This window comes from Ochotona princeps, chromosome 9 (assembly GCF_030435755.1).
Source record: "Ochotona princeps isolate mOchPri1 chromosome 9, mOchPri1.hap1, whole genome shotgun sequence".
Lineage (NCBI taxonomy): Eukaryota > Metazoa > Chordata > Mammalia > Lagomorpha > Ochotonidae > Ochotona > Ochotona princeps.
Window position 1 is genome coordinate 25,158,229 of NC_080840.1, and position 21,480 is coordinate 25,179,708.

Below are 21,480 nucleotides of genomic sequence, written 5' to 3' on the forward strand. Positions count from 1 at the left end.
GAGATTTGAGAGCCTGCAAATGGAATCGACCTACTGCCCTAACCCTTTTGTAATTTTAAAAAAAGTGTGTGTGAAGCATTTGCAACATATGAACTATGGATGTTTATGAGTATGGCAGAAACGGAAATTACCATCATTTATTCTCTGCTCAAATCTCTTATTTAACACAGGCATTATTTGGATCTCACCAGGCATCAGGATTTGTTTTCTTTCAAAAAGCTTGACTTTAGAATCACAACTTAGAAGTGAAGAGGTAACCAAGATAGCAATCAAAGTATTTAAAATAATTCCATTTTCTGTTTTGCAAGAATTTCTGGTGAATGATTTTGATTTTTAATGCTTTCATATTCTTTCGTATAAGTTTGAAGACCTTTGTACCCATCATTTTTTTAGATGGCTTTATCATGTAAGCTTTTCTAAGTTCATTCTAAAACATAAATTTTAATCTATTTAATCTCAAGAGAAAATACCTTTGTGAACAAGAATCCTATTTAAGTAGACCCACTATGCATATTCATTTTCATCACACAGTGTTTTTACTACCTGCCAATCCACAGCATCCATCAGAGATAGGACTTTGGAACCTGCCTCTGCAGTTTCTGACAGTTTGGTTTTATATATGGAACGTGGAATTCCATGAAGATCCAGTTCTCCAAACACCCCTAAGAGATAAGTATACTCCTATTGATTTGTTACTCAGTAATAAGTGCTGAAATAAGACAAAATTGCTCATTAATATATTGTGATAAATGATAAAATATTTTCTAGAGATTAGAATGAATGAATGGACGGATTTATCGGCCCAAGGCTCTGTGAGAAGCCTTTGACCCTTTAACCCACTAAAACTTAGAGTATAAGAACAATAATGTTTCCCAGAACAATATTTGGAAATAATACAAACCCTTAGCTAATTGTACATCAATAGGGGAGTGGTGAAATAGATTTTATATATTAATGTGAAAGGTTAATATGAGTTTTGTCTATGATTTTTTTAACATATTCAATTTATTTGGCATAATTACAGAGAGAGAGAAAGAGAGAGAGAGAAGAGAGAGAGAGAGAGAGAGAGAGAGAGAGAGAGAGAGAGAGATTGATTGATTCCACGTGGTCAGGATTGGGCTAAGTTGAAACCAGAAGCCAAAAGCTTCATTTGAGTCTCCCACATGGGTACAAAGCCCAAGGACTTGGGCTATCTTCTGCCTTTTCCCAGGTGCATTAGTAGGGAACTGGATTGGAAACGGAGCAGCTGGCTTAACAAAGTGGTACGTATATAGGATGCCAGTATTGCAAGTGCCGGCTTAACAAAGTACTCCATAGCACTGTTTCCTGTCTATAAGTATTGCTCCAGAAAGGTGTACCTAGTGTAATATAGAAAAAAAATTGCATGATACTATATTTAGTTTTACTATGTTTTCAAAGAGGAAAATGTTATCATGGCAAATACATATGTATGAATTAGAAACAGGAAAAGCATGAATAAAAATCGTTGACTAATATTAACTTAAGGGGCATAGAATAGAATGATATAATTATGAATATTTTCTTTAGATACTGTTCTGTGTTGTTTGAAGTGAAACTTTGGAAAAAACTATAGACATATAATAGCAAATATACATTTTAAACATTGAATTTGCCTCAGGATATTTCCTGATAGAGGGCTGATTAATCTTCAGTCACATTTTAAAATCTCCTCATTAGTTGTATGTTAGTTTTAGCAGTTTTACAGTAGAATAGTTGTAGCATATGTTTGCATAATGCCTTCTAAGTAAATCTACATTAATATTAACAAAGGCAGTTTTTCATGGTGACCAAACTAAACTCTTCCAGTCCCTGTTTTCTCAGGTTTGGTTAGGAATATGCACAGTAAACCAGGGTAGCTGGGAAACTAAATTTCAGCATGCATTGTGATTGGAAAACTGATAGTAGAGTTGACCGATATGACTATTATTTATTAATACTACAAATGGAATGTTTAGTGGTAGAGTTACCTTTCAGGACAAACAAAACATACATGAATTTCATGAAAAGGAAAAACTAGGAATAAACCATATTAGAGATATAATACACATATGGAGAAGTGTGTTAATGTTAGTTTTGTAATAAATTACATTTTGGTATAAAATAGTTTATCTAGTATAATGTCTCATGATTCAGTTTTTAAGAATCTCTGCTATTTTTATAACCCTTTGCTATAAAACTCTATAAAAGCTTCTGATATCATCCCACAACAGGCTGATGAGTACTTCAGTGCTACATATTTAAACATAGATTTCCAAAACTGATGATGATTTTGATATTTGGCAACATCTACCTAAGACCTTTGACCCTTGATTTGGTCCATTTGGAAGAGCCCATTCTGGAGTAGAATGATTTCCTCTAAGAACAATGTGTAGTTCTCCTTTAAAAGGATTATCTTCCCATCCACCGATTAGTCTGCCTCCCTGCAATGAAGCAGAAAAAGGTTACCACTTAAAAACTGAGCAGAAAAGGATTTCCTCCATAGAAAGAAATTAAGAAGTCACTGGAAGTAAAAACAAATTATTTATTATACAATGAATAGCACAGTACTGAGAGTGACTATAGCATGTTCACTTTAGGATAGACAGCTTAAGCCAATTTTCCAATGTCTAATTTGATATTTGTTGTCAGAACTGGCTTTAATCAGAAACTTCCTTGAGATCTAAACTAGTGTTGTTTGAACAGACCATGCTAATTGAATGCAATATGTCATGTATAGAATAAAAGTGTTGGCAGTTACCAGCATGGCATTTGTGAGTCATCCTTATTAAAATCAGAGCTACCATTAAATATTTGGTGATCATATAATTTAATCATCACACCAAACTCACTGATTGATGATTTTACTCTTATTTTGCAAGAAAACAGATGCTGACTGAATAAGGTTGAATATCTTACCAAAGTTTCCTAATAGACAAAGAGATAAAGATTCAATTTTAGCTTTAACATACTTCAAAATGCACTCATCTAATCAAAATATAATGTACTTTTAAAGCATTAAATATCGAGTTTTCAAACTTTGCCTTTTATTTTTCTCAAAGAAAACCATCAAACTTTTTTATGGTGCTTAATAACTTTTTGGTTAGGTCACTGTTTTTCATTAACAGTCATAATAAAAACAATTAAACTGATTAAGCTATTGCATGTTCCAGATCATCCTCACATTAATGAAAGGATAGGTTATTGTTCTAAATATTTGAAATAACTCCAAATCTGCTTTTGCTTTCATAATGTCCATTTGTTTAAAGAAATACTGTTTTCTTAAAATGTAAATGGTTTTAATTATTTCCCAGAACTTCTAGGAATTAATGGTTGGAACAAGGTGTTAGTATAGTTTTTACCTAACTGAATCACAAATATTTATGTAGAATCAAAATAGTAAATTTACATGCAAGAGTATTATGACAATTACTCCACAATTTGGTTAATTTACAGCTTTTCCTTAAGCAGAAATACATTATATAAGTGAAGCACATGCCAGGTATGTTTTTTATTCACTTTGATTGAATATCTTTTCTTATTACTATTTGAATAATTATTCTTTTGGATTTCATCAATAAGAATATAAAAGCTAGTCTTCACTCTACCTGCACTGATATGTAGGTAGCATTCAGAACAACTTTTTGGTGAGCAGACTCTGCACCTCTCACAGGATATTTGTCTTCCAGTTCTAGAACCCCCAAAACGGTGAGCCTTTCCATTGGTGGCATTTCTGTGTCAGCAACGATCCACATTCCTACAAAACAATACTTCAAAAAATGTAACATGAACCACAGACTGTGGCTTAGGGTGAGTCTCTGTCAAGTGTATTGGTGAGTTCTGCTTTTAAAGGTTATGAGTCACCTTTCCACAAAATGACTGATTCAGGCTTCAGTACACAGGAGGCCCAAGAGGCCTGGCTCCTATCCAGATACCAGAAAGTGCATCTCCTCACGTCTGCTCTTCCCACCGCATGTGCCACATAAAGGTAGAAACCCAACACACAGTTAAGGTTACGTGACCACAAGCATGTTTTCCAGTGATGGCTATGTCATTTACCTTCAGGAATAACCACATTTGCTCCTGGGCCAGGTATGCTATAATTATTTTCCTGAGAGGACTGCCAAAAGGAATCATTTGACCATAAACTAAAAAAAAATAGAAAAAATGTTTCCATTAATTCTTCATGTATTCCATGATCTCCTCTTAGGGTTTAGTACTAAACTAGAGGTTTGAGGGAGAAACAAAATGCAAATAATGTATTTTCAAATTTACTAAGAAGGTAAATTAATAAGTGCAGTTAAGGAAATAAATTTAGGTTGCTCTCCTGACCCATTAAAAATTTTAATTTCATGATACCAATTATGGACGTTCTACAAAAGGGCCAATGTACAGTTTGCGGTGCTAATTAATCTATGTATTTTTACTTTCCATTTGTACTGCTAACTTGTATTACTGAAGAACCTGGTGGGCAGTTTTTTTTATGAAAAAAAGATTGTCTTGGTGGGCTTTAAAATGAATAGTTGCAGGCCATTTAGACTCCTAGCAACACATTGTTACAGTGAAGGTTTTTTTTTTTTAATAAGCCTATATTTCCTAACCAGTTAATCAATCCTGATTTCTTCTTCTCATCATCATTATTATTAGCATCAATATACATAGTGTGAATTCTTTTTATTCTTTTCCATGGTTATGATCACTGGAACCATATTTCTTTTAAGCCAAGCATTTGTAGCATGTAGCTGGATCTTCATTTTGTAACCCCAGGGTACTAATTCTGAATCAACAATTCTGTTCAGTCTTGCCAATAGTTAAACAGATAACACACATTAATCCAATTATAGCCATTTCTAGTGAGGGGAGCTTTTACTGTGGGGAATAAGACTAGATTTCAACATACTATATGCCTGTGTTATCCAACCAGGTCTGGACCAATCCCGAATGTTATGCTAATCATAATAAATGTCAATTAAAATCTGATAATTTTTATCAGCCTTAGACTGCATAAGTGCTTTTTGCTCAATGACTCTTACGACCTATACACCCCTTACAAGACTCACTAGGGACTTTTATTAACCCCTTGATTTCTCCAACGGCCCTCCATAATATACAGTTAAACATTGAGCAAGAGTGATCTTTTTGAAATGTAATTTGGAAAATGTCACCTCTAGGCTCAATATTTTTCAGAGGTTTCCGCATACTTCTTGCGGCTGCCCAGTACCTGAATGGTGTGACTGCTGCTGTTTCCAGCACTGTCTCCAGGCTACTCCTCCTGCTCTCTAGGGCCTGGTCATGAGCTCCTCTAGTTCTTGGGCATGGTACGTTGTTTCTAACATCAGAGCCCCTGTACTATTTGCCCTGCTAGTCTTGCATACTAATCTCACAACCTTCGCACTGCAAATTTGGCCTTATTCTTTGGGTTATAGGTGAAACGGCCCCTTTTCTGAGATGCTATTCATATCATTCAAACAAAATTCCTGCCATGTTGATCTCTGTCTCAACCCTTCCATTTAAAATGTTTACAATAAATCATGCTTATATATTTCTATTTTCTGTTTATTGTTTTACTTGCCAATTTTGATAAATGTTTCTTTGAATAGAATTTGAGTATGAAGAGAGATCACTATTAAGGTGTTCAATATTGAACCCATAGTGCTTGGCAAGAAGTGAGAATTTGGTAAATAATTTTTATTGGTTGAACAGATAAACAAATTATTTCTTTTGTACTGTAGCCATTGAAATTTCATATACATTGAAATGTAATTCATCTAATAAATAAAATTGAGTTGTATTTAGTGCATAGTATTAGTATTAAATAACCCATAAATGTTTTATCATTGTTTAGATAATTATTTATCCACTAGTGACACAACTAAGCATTAAATTAGGCTTTTACTTTTAAGGACCTTAAAGATTAGTGCTAAAATGTAACAGAACCATAATGTATGGTAATTCCTACAAAAAGATGTAAAAGTGACGTTACAGATGAGAGATGATAGCTATGTAAACTACAAAGACAGGTTAGTTTCAATCAGAAGAATTGAAATATTTAAGAGACCAGATATTTGAAAAAAAAAGTAAGTTATATTATTAGGTTTGGCCATGCTGGTTAGTTTAGAGAAAATGTCACCACATGTGCTCAAAAAGCACTGCATAAAAGAGTACTGGACTTGCCATTAATATATTCTGTGATTTCAGGCAATTCACATCAACTCACTGGCTTCAACATTCTCACTTATATAATAGTTGGATCAGATGTAATAATACAAATCTAGCATTCTGGTTAGACTCTCAATAATTCTTCAGGGGGAACCACCATAAATTATTATTTTTATTTTCCATGATACTTTGATAGACATAGAAATTCCTCCTTCTCCCTCTCTCTCCCCTCTCCTCATTTTCCTCACCCTTCATTCCTCCCCCTCCTTAGTAATGTAAGTTACAAGTTTAACGTTCTGCTATTTAAGTGTATCATGCATTATATAAATATATTTTTATTTATGTTTCTACCTTTGCCTATATATATAAATATATATATCAATATATATATATATCAATATATATATATCAATTAGCAATTTTCACTTATAGTTTTCTCATTAGGGTAGTCGTAAGGGCCAAACAAAATAAGTGTGGAAGTACTTTGTGACCTGCAGCCCACTATGCAGGTCACCCAGTATTAGCTCACCTAGATGTGGCATAGAAAGGATACATGGAGCAACACTGAAGGGTATGAACTATAAGAGGTCTGTATACTTATATGTGGCTGGTCGCTCCCGTGGCACCGGTTTTCTTGTTGGGGGATGTACGGGAAAGCAGTCCTGGAGAATACAGCAGTAAGCTTGGAAGTTAATGATGACATCTTTTACATCAGGCTCCAGGGTCGCAGAAACAGGTTGGTTTTGATGGAGGTCATTTCTTCCTGATACTGTAAGTGAAGTAGAAGTAGTGTCAGTTAAAATAATGAATAAAGGATTCGAATGTAAACAAATAAATTCTGACAAAATATGTCGTTAAGAAGCACGTCCTGAAAATATCTTGATAAAAATGAACGTTAGAATTTAATTAAAATGTATTCTTCAACATCTTTATTTTCCAAAAACAATAAATAAAAATGAAAATAAAATATATTTCCACTTTACTTCCTCTAATTATGTGAAATGAAAGTGTAAGCCTGTTGTTATCTTCCAAGCATGAAATTTAAGTTCTTCATTCCCATAATGCCTATTTTAGTATAGATTTGGTTTTTTAGTTTATCATTAATAAACATTTATTGAGTATTACTAGATAGAGGATACTATATATTTGTTTGCTAAAAAATTTGCCTGCCTTCTGCCACGTGAATACATACCCAAATAATAGAGAGTACTAGTGTTTGCTTCAAGATGCCAGTCTCCATTCTTACTACTGTTCCAGCTCAGGGGACCTGAAGAGCCATTCCTCATATCAATAACATTAAACATATCAGGATTTTGAGTAAAGTTATGTGATATAATAACATAGTCTTCTTCCTATAAAAATGTGGGAAAATATGACTAATTTTATATGTGAGCACTCTTTCACAAATGAACATACATTAAAATTTAAAGTCTTCATTTTTAATTTTGCATTTTACATTTATAATTAGCATATTATATGTCAATGGGAGTAATTTTTCTTTGAACACTAAAGCATTGAAAGAACTTTTCCATCCCCCGCCACACATACACATATAGATGCACACATAGGCAACTGAGTAGCTCTGGCTATGGATGAGTTTAGGGAATAGCTTGTTTCTACATTTGAAAACCAAACCATGGTAGATGTGGTTTTCTGACTGCACAAATATGTCCTAGAAGAACCAAGAATGAGAGGAAAAAGACTCAATTCAGGAATCTGGTTAGCAACTGAGTTAGACAGGAGTGAGATCAGAGCCAACTGCAGAGGAGGCTTCTACTTTATCTGCCCCGTTTAATTTATTTAAACAGAAAACTGGAAGAAATATACACAGAGTGTTAGAGCTAGGTAGATTAGCATGTTACCTTTTAAAAATAATTTGCTAGGTGTCTAATACATTTCATGACACAAGTAATAGCCCTGACCTGATGTCTGACACATGTTAAGAATGGCAGAGGCACAAGTTTGGCATTATGGAAAGATGGTACAAAACTGCTTATTTTTGATTCTCTAACAAGACTTTTTGTGGTTTGCTTAGATTTATAAAGATCAAGAAGGATGTATAGCACTTTAATAGACTGCTTTGTGAGACCAGGGCATTTGGGGCCTAACAATGGGGTATGAGTAAAAATGACAGTACAATATGCTTGAGTAATATGCAATTATAGTAATAGAAAATTGATTTCATACTCATTGTTTACCTTAAATCCATAGAATGTTGATGTATATGATATGTTGCTTATGTGATCTACATCTTTAAAATACCAGTTAATGTGATTTGCATTTGGAATCAGAGCCATCCATCCAGACATGTGAGTCAGTCGTTTCTTCTGAAAGGGAACAATGCTTGTGCCTATAGGAGAAAACAAAAGAAGCAAACATTAGTAATCTCTAACTGGAGAAATGCTTTTTTGTCTAAAAGAATTTTGATTATACCCTTTTATGTATTTTGAGGGAAAGAAGACGGGTAGAGAGATCTCATCATCTGATTCACTCCCCGCCCCACACCAAAAGCCCTCAAAGTCTGTGAGCTATCCCCTGTCACCTCCAGGGTACACGGGAGCAGCAACCTGGAATAGGAGTGAAGCTGGGACCTGAAGCCAGGCTCTGTGCTATGGCAGGTGGCCTAGGCAACTTTCCGTTCCCTCTGCCAAATGCCCATTTCCCTTCTTTTAATCACAGGTGAAATGTAAAAGAGTAGTCTAATGGAAGTCTCAAAAGAGGTCAGTATAGAACTTCCTTACCCTAAGTGAAATGACATTGTTCTAAATGTTTTTGTGTAACTAAGGGTCCCAAATATGTAACATATCATTTAGTTGGAGAGTAAAGTGCTCATAAGTCAGAACTTTACTTTCTTAGGGAAAAGCAATTGCAACATCATGACGATTATCACTAGGACAAAAATGCTTAAATATATCAAGACAATTCTTTAAATAGCAGTAGTGTGAATTAAACATGGTTCCATTTCTATTGTTTCAAGAAGTTAATCACTCAGAGTCCCTGAATTTCAGGTGACACAAAGTTAAATTCTAATTCCTTATGAGTCTCCCAAGAGCTAACAAAAATCTGTATAATAGAGTCTAGCCCTGAGTAGCAAATTATTTCATTTGAATTTCATCAAGTTTTGATGTAGAGGATTCCTAAGAACTGAGGCTACAACAGGGCCTACTAAATGGGCTACAACATCTAAATTTTGTGAAAACAGGACCTGAACTATCCATTATGGGAAAAATTATATAATTTTGTAAAGCTTTGGTCCTGAGAGCATCCCTATCAACTATAGTGAAAGATTTAAAAAAACATCAGCCTTTAAGTTTCTTGTATATTTCCCTTCCTTCCCCCTCTCTGGGCTCTGACTGGATTTCACACTAAGTGAGCAACTTCTTACTTTAAGCATTTGGGAGAAGCAGGCTAGAAGCAAGATCATAAAATAAACTGACATTCATTATGTTTGGGTAATGTGGCCATTTTTCCCCTTCACCATCAAAGAGAAACAGATTCATGCATTCATTCTTAGCTAATGAGTTAGTGTTAAAGAGTCATGAGTAGAGGTAGTAAAAACTTGCAGTATCCCACACCCTAAAAAGAGTGAGAACTATGAGACTGGGGATTATTGCTCAAAAAGTATCCTCCCTTCTTCCCTCCTTGAAGGCAGAGTGGTTTCCCCTTGACATGCTGGCTGTTGGGGATTTCTTCAGGTCCATGGGACATTAGCAGATCTGATGCTAGTTTGGAAATGGGAATCTTCAGGCTTTGTGAACCTCTTTAATGAAGAAGGTGGATTTCATGTGTCCCTTTAAGAGTTTCACAAGTCCCTTTCATAAGAGTTGCCTTTACCGGACAACTCTTCTCCCTTTACATAAGCCCAAGAACACCTGTGAAATGCTTGTCACTCCTTTACTGGACAACTCTTCTCCCTTTACATAAGCCCAGGAACACCAGTGAAGTGCGTGTCACTCCAACAGCAAGGAGCAAAGCCCACTGGGTCATCTCCTGAAAGCAGAGCCTCCTAGCGAGGCCCAGCCTCACCACCCGACCCTGTCCTCAGATACATGAATGAAGACAAAGGACTATGGGCTGAAGATTTTGAGTTTGGAATAGCAGTTGTGGAGCAATAGGTAACTTAGAAAAGAGCTGAGTAATATCTTCTAAAACCCCTCAGATTTGTTGCTATCATTGGCAGAACCAAACTCCTCTTAAGTGTTATTATCCATAGGATGACACCCTAACAAATTTCTTCCTAATTTTATAAGTAAAATTGTTTTTTGTTTTCTTTTTGAATTGTGTTTTTCTTCATTTTTTTCTACTGCATACTCATCTTTTTAAAAAATTGATTTGTTTTTATTAAAAATGCAGAGTTAGATAAATCTTCTGTCTACTGGTTTACTTCTCAAATGACTGCAATGACCAGGGCTGGACCAGTCTAAAGCCAGGAGCTAAACAACTGCAAAAACCTGGAAGTAAATGAAATGCCCATCAACAGAAGATTGGATAAGAAAGCTATGGTTCATCTACTCCATGGAATACTGCTCAGCTATTAAAAAAACACCCAAAATGCAGTTCTTTGTGGCCAACTGGGCCCAACTTGAAACCATTATGCTAAGGAAAATGAGCCAGTCCCACAAGTTTAGATACCACATGTTTGCCTTAATTTAAGATGAAATGATGTCACTCCAAAAAATAGTACCTGTAATTTTGTAATACTATTTCAACCTCAAACAGCCTGTATCACATGCAATAAGATATTGTGATGTAAATATGAATCTTAATTCTTGAGTGAAATAAGTCAAAGGGCACAGACTATATAAGACATTGCAGAAATTCAGAAATAGCAAGAATTTTTAATCAAAAAGTCAAATCACAAAAAGCTGCTCCCTAAATTCATCATCTCCACAAACATTAACAGCAACAAAAGATGCAAGATGTTTAATTACTGCATAAAAAAGGTATAGTTAAAGGCACATATACTCCATCCTGTTGCATGCCACTGAGTCCTTCATAAGTTTTCTTTAACATATATGTTTTATGAAATCCTAATGATCCACTACTCACAGTTATGCCATAAAGAAGTGATGAAAATTTTCTCATAAGAAACTTTTATGATGTGCTAACTGAAAACTCTAAAATATTGTATCATCAGATAAAATAACTTCATTGGCTTTGATATTTTGAAGTCTTTTTGTTCTAGCACACCAGTTTTTATTTGTAAGATAACATTCATAGATAGTCTGCTTAAAATATTATTTCTTACAAAATAGCCTCTAATAATTTAAATAACATTGCTTCATTCTGAATATCTTCTATCACAAGAGAAGTAGTAGTCCTGCATCTGTATCCTTAAGCCACAGGATCATAGATATGTTGCCCTTTGGATTCTTGGATGGGGGTGGCGGAACTGGTAAGAATGTCCTATGCCCTCATAATAAACTATATAGGTGGTGCCACATACTTTGTGCTTCTCCTAAAGACTCACTCTCCATAATTCTCCAGTCTCCTCGCTCACCTTCTGCCTCTGGACAGTGGGGTCACAGAAAGAGGGGAAAAGGGAGGAGGCATATATTCCCTCACTTTTCTTCTTGGGAGAAGCATGGGTTTTTGTGTTGTTGTTGTTATTATTGTTGGGTTCTTGCATCTCTACCAAAGGCCACCTCTTCTCTCTGGCAGCCTCCTTCATACAGTTTGCTCAATCTCTGAGCTCACATAACAGTCCATAAGCTTCACTTTTTTGGGATTAACCAAGGCAATATATCTGTCTCTTGGTAACCCTTTGAAGAGTTCTATGGTGACTGTTCTCTGGAAGAAATGCTAGTGGAGGATTCTGTAGCAGAATTAGCTCCTCTGATGGCAGGAGGAATGATGTGATTCAAAAGTGGCAGGAGCCAGCACTTAATCATTAGGCACAAACATAAACATATGTTTACTTAGTACAATCCCATAGCCAAAGCAAGCATTCTAACCCATAGGTATTTGTGGTGGTAGCTGATTGATCTTGAATTTAAAAAGTGAAATAGATGAGCAACACTCTAGGACGATGGTTAGAATATACAGGATTTTTTTTTTTTGAAAATGGTATGTGTTCTTGGAGACAGAAATTCAACTGAAGTTACTATTTCGAATCTGTTTTTCAGATCCAAATTCACAGAACAGAAGCTCTTCAATTATGTGGGAGAAACCTATGGTTATTCATCGATTATTACATAACAAGGAAATGAAAACATCCAGACCTTTTAAGTTATTAAAATCCTCAGAGTTCCTAAATGCTACCCTGATATCCTGGCCTACCAGAGCGAACAGTGGCCAATGGAAGGTATGTGACCAGTTGAGACCTTGCTCCATCTCACAGTGAGTCCTATGTTGGCTTTATGTTTACTTCCCCAGTTTCAGAGTGCACAGGGTGAATAGGTATAGAACCCGATATGAACCAAGGGCAGAACTTGGAGCTATTATAATAAGTATCTTAAGAAGATAATCTGATAATGTAGGGTGTAATGGCAAAATTCCAGTGCTGTAAAAGATTTCACACAGGCAAATTTAGCAGCTAACATGGGGCTGGTATAATAACAATAATCCTTTTTTCCAAATTTTAATTGCTTCATGTTGAGATGCTTTCTTTTAACTTAAAACTGCAAGTGTCTACCTTGTAAATATTCATTAAATGAGGACATTAAGAAACATTGACAGTGTGTTAAAATTTTCATTTGTTTGAGAGAGAGAACTTTCCTACGTGCCAGTTCTCTCCAGATACCTGTAACGGCCGCAGCTGGGCCAGCGCCAAAGGTAGGAGGCTGGGAATTCAATCCAAATCTCCAGGAACACATGTGGCAGCAACTCACACTTGAGCAGTGTTGGCAGCAGCCTGGCAAGGTCTGCATTAGCAGGAAGTGGCAATCAGGATCCAGACCTGGGTATCAGACCCAGACCCTCTCAAATGGGACAATGGTGCCCTAAGCAGCTTTTTCACAACAAGACTGATCTCGTACATGCATCCAGAGAGTGTTTTATAGAACATTGTGGATGTATTTACAATGTATCTAAAATAAATGATAAATATCGACACTACGAGAGAAGGAATAAGTGAACCTCAGTATTGTTGATCAAATCTCTTCCTATATATTGATGATTTTTGTTACAAGTTAATCTATTTCTAAATTTATTATATTTTCATATATGTGTATATTTTAAATTATTATTTTTAAATTTATCTGAAAAGCAAAGAGGCAGAGACACAAAACCAGACATCTTCTATGCTCTGGTACATTTCCCCAGTGCTGTTAAGAGCCAGGGCAGGGCCAGGCTAAAGCCAGAAATGTGGAACTCAGTCTGAATCTCTCATGTTATTGGAGAGTCCCAAGTACATGGGCCATCACCTGTTGCATCTCGGGGGCTATGTTAGCGGCAGCTGGAATCAAAAGCAGAGGTAATATCTAAGTTCTCTGATATGGGATACAGGCATCATTAGTGGTCCTAACCTGTAGTGGTCTGCCCTATAGGTTTAGATTAAACCTTGATGATTCCAGTTGTGCACACAGTCATGAAGAAGTTACTTAGATTTACCAGGAAAATACAAAGAACTATACTGATGATGATATAAAAATTTATCTAGCAAATCTTTATTCTTTTCCAAATTCTGCTCCCTATCCAACTCGTGTATATAACAGTGATTAATTTTAGATACAAACTTTTAACTAATAATACAATGGCTAGGTATATATTTGGATGATAGATGGATGGAATAATAGTTAATGATAAATTGATTGAGGAATCAGTCAATCTGAATCAATTCGGATAGGCTAAGTCAGGTATGTGGGAATAGGTACACACAATAACTGCAGCAATTCCTGTATTGGTTCTTTGACCAAAGGAATACAGGTAAATCTGATGGGAAGAACTAAGCACACATCCCTGGAATTGTACTTTCCCACCTCCTTACCAAAAAATAAACTAAAAGTAATTCCTAATACTTGAGGGGAGGATTTACAGATTAGTATCACAGTGAAGACTGGAGAGGTAAGAGCATTAGGATTCTCTTGTCTCCATGCCACTTGCTTCCTTGGTGAGAATGCAAGAGTAATCATGAATAATGGCAGTAAATTAATGCCACCTAGTCAGGTGATGATGACAAGCAGATCTGGTGGTCCAGTGGTAATATTTCTATGGGAACAAATTAGAAAACCAACAGTCTCTGACACCTGTTAGGCTATTGACTTAGTAAATGCTCCCTTTATCCCATCTTGTTCACCAAGGATAATCAAAAACTTTGGTCTTCAGGGAAAGCTGACTGGTTTTCCTTGACTGTGTTGTTCCAATGGATATAGCAGCTTTTTCAAAATCGCTGTCATATTATGGTCTGGAAGTACCATGATCAGAAAAATATCAAATAAGTTTATACTTTTGTCCAATGTTCCTGAAATACCCACTTTGCTTGTGCTTCTTTCTTGCCCACATTGGTAAAAAATATACTTTTTGTGATGCTTGAAACATTAAATAACAGCTGAAGAAGATGAAAACAAAAGTACAGGAAATCATATTTAAATTAGTAGTTTAGAGTTTTATATTCCACTTACCAAAAGAGTCTGAGAGAACAACATCCTTTTCAAGTAGAGATGCTGGGGCAGGTTTATTGAAAGCCAAACGGTGGAAGCTGACTGAGGTGTCACACACAGACCCAGGGAAACCAATGCTCCACTCGGCTTCTTGAGTGCAATGAGAAGGATCCAGCAAAGGACTGTGTGGAATGACTGAATACCCCGTGTGCCCTGGGAAAGAGACACAAACAGAATATGTCCTATTTCATGTTAGAAAGGAAACACTCCACAACGCACTGACAAAATGTATATTCGTATTGCCACCAATGCAAGCTAAAAGCATTGCTAAAGTTCTTTTGTTTATGTTGGGTAATGGACTCCATACAGAAGCTTTTAGGTGGATTTTTCTGTAAGGGGCTTTACTGTGGAAGTATCCTTACTGAGCATAGATCAGAAGGTGCCACAAGAGTCACGGTAGCAAATGGGAGGTGGAATAAGTAATTTGATTAAGAACATAAAAGGATTTCAATTCCAGTAGTCTGACAGTAGAGCCTGTACTTTCTACCAGTGAACTGCCAACTAACATTTAAGGATCTGAGTTAAATAAATGCATAGAAATTGCACAAAATTTTATATATCAAAACATCTTCCTTAAGAAAGCCACAATTAGAATAGGATTAGAAGTTAACAGCTGTTGCTGAGAAGTTAATCCACTTGAAAATGGGGATGAATGTCTTTTCATCTTCCAAAGAATTATTCAGAAAGACAAAACAATAATATTTCTAGGTAAGCCCGTCAATAATCTCTTGTAAAAATAAGTATTATTTGGCATTGTACATATGCAGATGCATACACACACACTTTTTTGTGTATTTTAATCAAGCCTTTTTCTCAACAACTTATGAAGACCCTGAATTCCAGAAACTGCAAATATTAGTGGGAGTTGTGAAATATTCTGAACTTCAAATAAAAAACCATTGACCTGTAATCTGTATTGAATTCTGTTCTAGAGTGAATATATTGTTGGAATGAATTCCAAATTTAGACTTTAGATTGGAAAGTAATGGGTTAATAACAGGCTTGTCACTTATTCCTTCTTTTCAAAATATTTTAACAAGGTATATCCAATCTGTCTACAGTGCTTATGTAAATAGGCATGGGATTTATATGATTATGGGGTATGACTGGCTGGAGAATTCGTGTAATCAGATTTTTACCTGTGCAATTAACTGAGCATAAAATGGAGGAGTCTGGAAACTGAACAGGCTTCCAGTATGATGAGTGTTTCTATAAATATTTCTCAAAATCTGTTTGTGAGTCAAAATCAAAGTGTAAATGCAAGCACAAGAAGACATATTTGGAGCTGTCTCTGACAGTTTGGGTCTCTTCCAGAAAATAATTGTGTTTGGTACAGGGTAAGATCTGTTATGAAGGTGGGTATACTTTACCAATTCAACTCTGTATTAATGCAAACTTGTTTCAAGTGTGTTTTATCACAAGTAGATTAAAAAAAAAAGAACATTACCTGTAAGTGAACCATCCAGATCCATCAATACCACTTCATGTTCCCAGCGAAAGCCAGCTTTGTTGGGTGTGTGAGAATACCAGATATCAACAAATTTTGCACTCCAACCTCCACATCTGTCATTACAAACACCTGTGATAGATGTCACCCCCAAAGCTACACAGTTGGGGCGGTCAAAATTCATGAAGTGTACTGAAGATACAGTCAAACCTTCACTAAATGGGAGAACCAGTCCTTTTGTTGTACAAAATGCAGATCCCATTCCTAGTTCATCAAGGTGACCAACTATTTTGGCATTTTTAATCATCGCTCCATGGGTTTCACCCCACCCTCCAACATAGGGAGCCAGGATCCTCTTGGTTTCGATTCCAGCCTCATAGTTATTTACCATCACAAAGTTATGGAACTGAAGAGCACCTCCATTGACCCATTCTGCTCCCTTCTGACAATTCCAAGTGGTTAGTGAATCAAATATTGCAGGTACTGGCACTGTAGAAGTACAAGATCCTGTTTGCATGGGGAAATATTCTTCAAAGATCCATATTCCAAACCATCCTTGAGAATGAACAGTATTGTTAAAGAATTCTCCCAGAGGAACTCTCTTTTGACAGATATTTTGGTCATAGGATGGCCCATCAGGGTGGTTGTTCATTCGATACCAAAAGCCAAAGTGGGTGCCACCAGCAGCTGCGTTGTGTCTTATGGTATTGTTGGGGTTGGTGACCCAAAATGCAGCAGGGGTCACATCATCATTCAGAAGAGCAGTACTTTGTTGCACAAATATTGCCAAGTTATATTGAAGGATATTGCCATGTTCAATACCATCTTCAATAAAAAATGCTCCTCCCTTGATATCATATATAATATTCCTCTCAACCAGAAGGTGATGTGTGTTATGGATGGTGATAGCTCTGTTGTAGGTCTGGTGAATAGCACAGCCTCTTACATAGGATTTAAAATGTAAATCTCCAAGCAGGTGCCAATGTATTGGATATCGGCCCAAACGGAAAGCCTGGCCCGCATGGTGTATCTGTCAAGCCCAGAAAGCAGCCATTTAGTGATCCCCATAGATCCAGCATGGTTCATATTTTCTTGTTTTAAAATAATCTCCAGTTTTGTATCATTACTACATTTATATCTTCTGTATTATTCATATTTATTGTTTGAGTGCTGTTTGACTCACAATTTGTCTTATTTTATGTAATATATAATGGATCATATTTGTTATTAAGTGAATGCATACTTAGTAAAATGATTGCAAATAAAGCCACCTCTGATTCTTCTACTTTCCACCTAGGTCTGTTACTAAATCTTGTGCTATACAAAATAAACCCTCTTAAACGTCCTATTCGTGCTTTGAGTCTTACCTAAGAACACTTATTCAATGCTTGTCATTCATAGGTGTTCTACTAAATGTTTTATATGCATGATCACAGTTTTATCATAGACCCCATGAAGTAGCCACTTACCATTAACTTCATTTCACAGATGAAGAAACTGAGGTTTAAAAAGCCTGATTACATTTTTGTATAATCCAATGGATAAATATTTTGTATTAAAATCATCTGTTAGAGTGGAAGTTTAGTGCATCCGTTAAAATGCTGCTCTGGAAGCCTGCATTCCACACTGGAGTGCCTGGGTTCAGGTGCCACCTCCGCTGCTGCCTCAGCTGCCTGCTAATGCACACCTGGAACACAGCCGATGTGTCTCTGTCTCTCATGTGGGAGATCTGGTTTGAGTTCCGATTTCTAGCTTTGCAAGCAGTTGAAGAGCGAACCACAAATGGAAGAATTCTCTACCTTTCATATACATGGGTAATAAATAAAAATCAAAATAAAGTATCTGCTTATCTGTCTGCTCCACCAGATTATAAATAGCATTTGGCATAACAGTAGGAGTTTCCACATTCATTGTAAGGACAACTTTGAGTAGACTGCTCTGACATAACAATGCTACCTCTTACCTCTACGTACTCTATTCTCCCAGTTACCAGGTCAGCACTAGGTACAGGAGAATGAAACATAATGCAGCCTCCAAACTGGTCACTTCCCATTTCTTCTCCAAACTTTCCCTGGAGACATGTCTGTGTGGCAAATTCACCTTCAAAAATATTTTTAAAGCATCATAAAATGTCATAATTAAACTTCTCTTGTACCTTACTGTGACTTTTTATTCACACATAATTTCAGTTTCATAACAGAACATAATTATTTGTATCCATGTCATTTTGTCTAGAGAGTAAGAAAGGAAGTATTGTAAGGCATTTTGCAGGTGAACTGAAATTAGAACCTGAGTCATTTGACATCAAATCCACAGAAGTTTGTCTTCTACTTCCACTGAAGAAAGGGTAATTATTTAAGCACAACTTGTAAGATTGTAATATCAATAATTGTATGAAATACTTGAGACTTTCTTTTAATACCCTTTAATTTTTTGTATTAATTGTAATAATCGTATATTTCTATGGAGTACACCATAATATTTCAACATATATATATGTTGTGTTTTATATATATATATATAAATACCCCACTTAATCATATATATATATATATATATATATATATGATTAAGTGGGGTATTTAGAATTTCCTTTTCATTATCTTTATGTTACAAGCTCCTCTTTTTTGGTACTTCATGTAGTATATATTACACTGTGGTGAACTATAATTGCTTCATTACTAGGGAATGCTACAATTTATTACTTTCAAATATTTTCACACTATTACAAACAGGGCCAACATTTCAAAGTCTCTCTCATTTAATGATATTAATATAGTGTATATTTAGAAAGTTAAAAATTTTAAAATATTTGCATGCTCATTTAATCCTTCTTTGTACCTGAAATGTTTTAATAAAAAGATGAAAAATTAAAATATCCACCCAAAAGGATCTGATGTAGAGAATACACAATAAAATAGGGGAAAAAAAAATCTTAACAAGGTAGTTACTTGTAACTTGAAATTAAAGAAAGTATTTTTAATATAAGCCAATTAGAACTTGCTATTTATAGTATGATTATACCAGCCACATGCCAACATTACCTGTGTCAAATCCATCAGGACATGCTGGAATTGTGTCATTCCACTCTACATTATCAGATCCTCTTACTAATATATTTCTTGTAAGAATTCCAACTTCTGCCCTTGCTTCAAACAGAGTTCCATCACTGAGTGTGACAGTCACTCCTAAATGTGTGTAATTCAGTGGATTAGTCAGTGTGATGTTTATGCCATCTGCAGATACAGCTGCAATAGTTCTTTGTTCGTTCTCTCGTTGACTGTGCCTGTAAAATATTTTAACAAAAAGCTTTCAGAATTAATATAAATCAACATAATATTATTTGGGAATATTTATTTTATGCTATTTAGAGTACTTTATGAAATAGAAGAAGCAATTTTTAAGAGATTATTTATTTGAACAGCAGAGTTACCGTGAGAAGGAGAGATATAGAAAGAGACAATAGTGGGGATAGTAATAGAGATAGAGCCCTTATATCTTCTGCTTCATGCCCCAGTGGACACAATGCCCAGGCATAAACTATGCTGAAACCAGGATCCTGGAGTTTCTTCTGGGTGTCACGCAGAGCACTTGAGCCATTTTTGGCTTTTCTGGGCACAGCAGTAGAGAGCTGGATCTGGTATCAGCTCTCTACCACAACACCAGTCCCCAAAATAAGAAGCATTTTTAATGTCAGTAAATATTCTAAAGATGAGATTTAAACAGTATCTTGCTGTTATAGTGTAACTGAATAAAACCAGATTCATTCCAAGTGCTGCAATTCTAAAGAACTATTCATTTATAACTGTGGTTCTCAATGAAGGGTAATTCTAGAGAACTTGAGGACATTTGGTGAAGTTTGCAGACATTTTTGGCTTTTCACATCTGGAGGATTCAGCTGGAATCCAGTGAGTAGGGGCCAGGGCTGCTTCTAAGCATCCTATAACACACAGGACCAGCCTTGCACTGCAAAGATTATCCAGTTGAAAATGTAATTCATACCAAATTTAAGTACCTCCAAACAGGCAAGTCACTGGAAATTTTTGAGTTGTGGAAAGAAACTGAGTTGTACTTAAGGAGATGTCATTTCCTTACCTATTTTTAAAATTACTTTTATGATATGGATCCCCCTTTTCACCCCCAACCATTTCCCATGCTTCCACTATACCCCAAATCCCAGCCAGTTCTGTAATATACCTGTTCATGTACTTAGTTATTCAACAAACATTTTTTGAGGTCTAGCTTATTTTCTAGACACTCAATTAAGCATTCCGGATATCAGGTAATAAGTGTCTCTGACTGTAAGCAGATAAATGTGTCAATATCTGACTATACATTATCTACTAATGTATGATTGGTGTTGTTAGCAGAGTTAAGTTGGAGAATGTTACTTCTGTGTCTTCCCAGTATTCCCTTTTGATTCCTATCTCACTTGGTAAACCCTTCTCTCCAAATACTCGTTCAATTGGCAGCAGCCATATGGGAAGCGGCTTAAATGCCATCCCACTTAACTCTCCCATTGCTTCTGGATTCCCCATACACTTGGCATCCCATGCTGTAAGTGCTCAGGGCAATCACAGTACAGGCCCCGGAAGCACCCATGTCTCTGTCTTTTCCGCTCCTGTAGTCAAAGGACCTGTAGAATCATTTTGTATGCTGAGCACTTGGCACAGTACCTGTCACAGCTCAGTCACAGCTTTTGACTAATTGGACAGACTAATGCAGACCCAATTCAGATGGAGAAGAAAGGGAATGAAGTCCAAATGGAATGATGATGTAACATTCCAGGTATGAGGGACTGAGAGCAAGAGAAGCTGAAGGAAGAGACATTTCAAGGGCAGATCCAACAAGTACGTGGTGATGCAGAGGAGGGAAGGATGAAGACATCTGGAAGCTCACTGGGAAAGTTCTGAGAAGAAAATTAGATAGTAGATCTATAAAGGAAAAATGTTTTTTTAAGCATTTTAATATTTAAAAATAATGACTAAAAATGTAAGAAGACAGCAGAGACAGGAAAACAGTGCTGATTTTCAGAATGGTGAATGGACAAAGAAACTCACAATTACAAAAGGCACAGGGAAGGAACCCTGTGGGAAAACAGAAGGGAGAGGCTGAGAGTGAAGGTGCTACGAGATAAGGGAGAATCAGCATTACAAGGACTCACAGGTCTATGGAAAAAAACTTAGACTTTGTTCTCTCAGATTTCAGACAGTACAGAAATTTCTTTCGAAAAAGAAGATTCTAAAAGACTTTTACATGTTGTAGGCACCCAAACAC

The 21,480-nt window shown here is 36.0% G+C and overlaps 1 protein-coding gene across 2 annotated transcripts in view; it reads right to left on the reverse strand.

The window, feature by feature from the left end:
- The window catches only part of PKHD1L1 (PKHD1 like 1), a 153,742-nt gene that overhangs the window by 47,841 nt on the left and 84,421 nt on the right, over window positions 1–21,480 (reverse strand). For both annotated transcript variants that reach the window (XM_058668547.1, XM_058668545.1), the window contains 11 exons: window positions 19,248–19,489; window positions 18,167–18,303; window positions 16,204–17,233; window positions 14,718–14,909; window positions 8,355–8,506; window positions 7,349–7,508; window positions 6,754–6,925; window positions 4,057–4,145; window positions 3,606–3,754; window positions 2,312–2,441; window positions 544–662 (listed from right to left, as the gene is read on the reverse strand). In XM_058668547.1, the coding sequence (XP_058524530.1) occupies window positions 544–662; window positions 2,312–2,441; window positions 3,606–3,754; window positions 4,057–4,145; window positions 6,754–6,925; window positions 7,349–7,508; window positions 8,355–8,506; window positions 14,718–14,909; window positions 16,204–17,233; window positions 18,167–18,303; window positions 19,248–19,489 (2,572 nt within the window). The remainder of the gene's footprint in view (window positions 1–543; window positions 663–2,311; window positions 2,442–3,605; window positions 3,755–4,056; window positions 4,146–6,753; window positions 6,926–7,348; window positions 7,509–8,354; window positions 8,507–14,717; window positions 14,910–16,203; window positions 17,234–18,166; window positions 18,304–19,247; window positions 19,490–21,480) is intronic.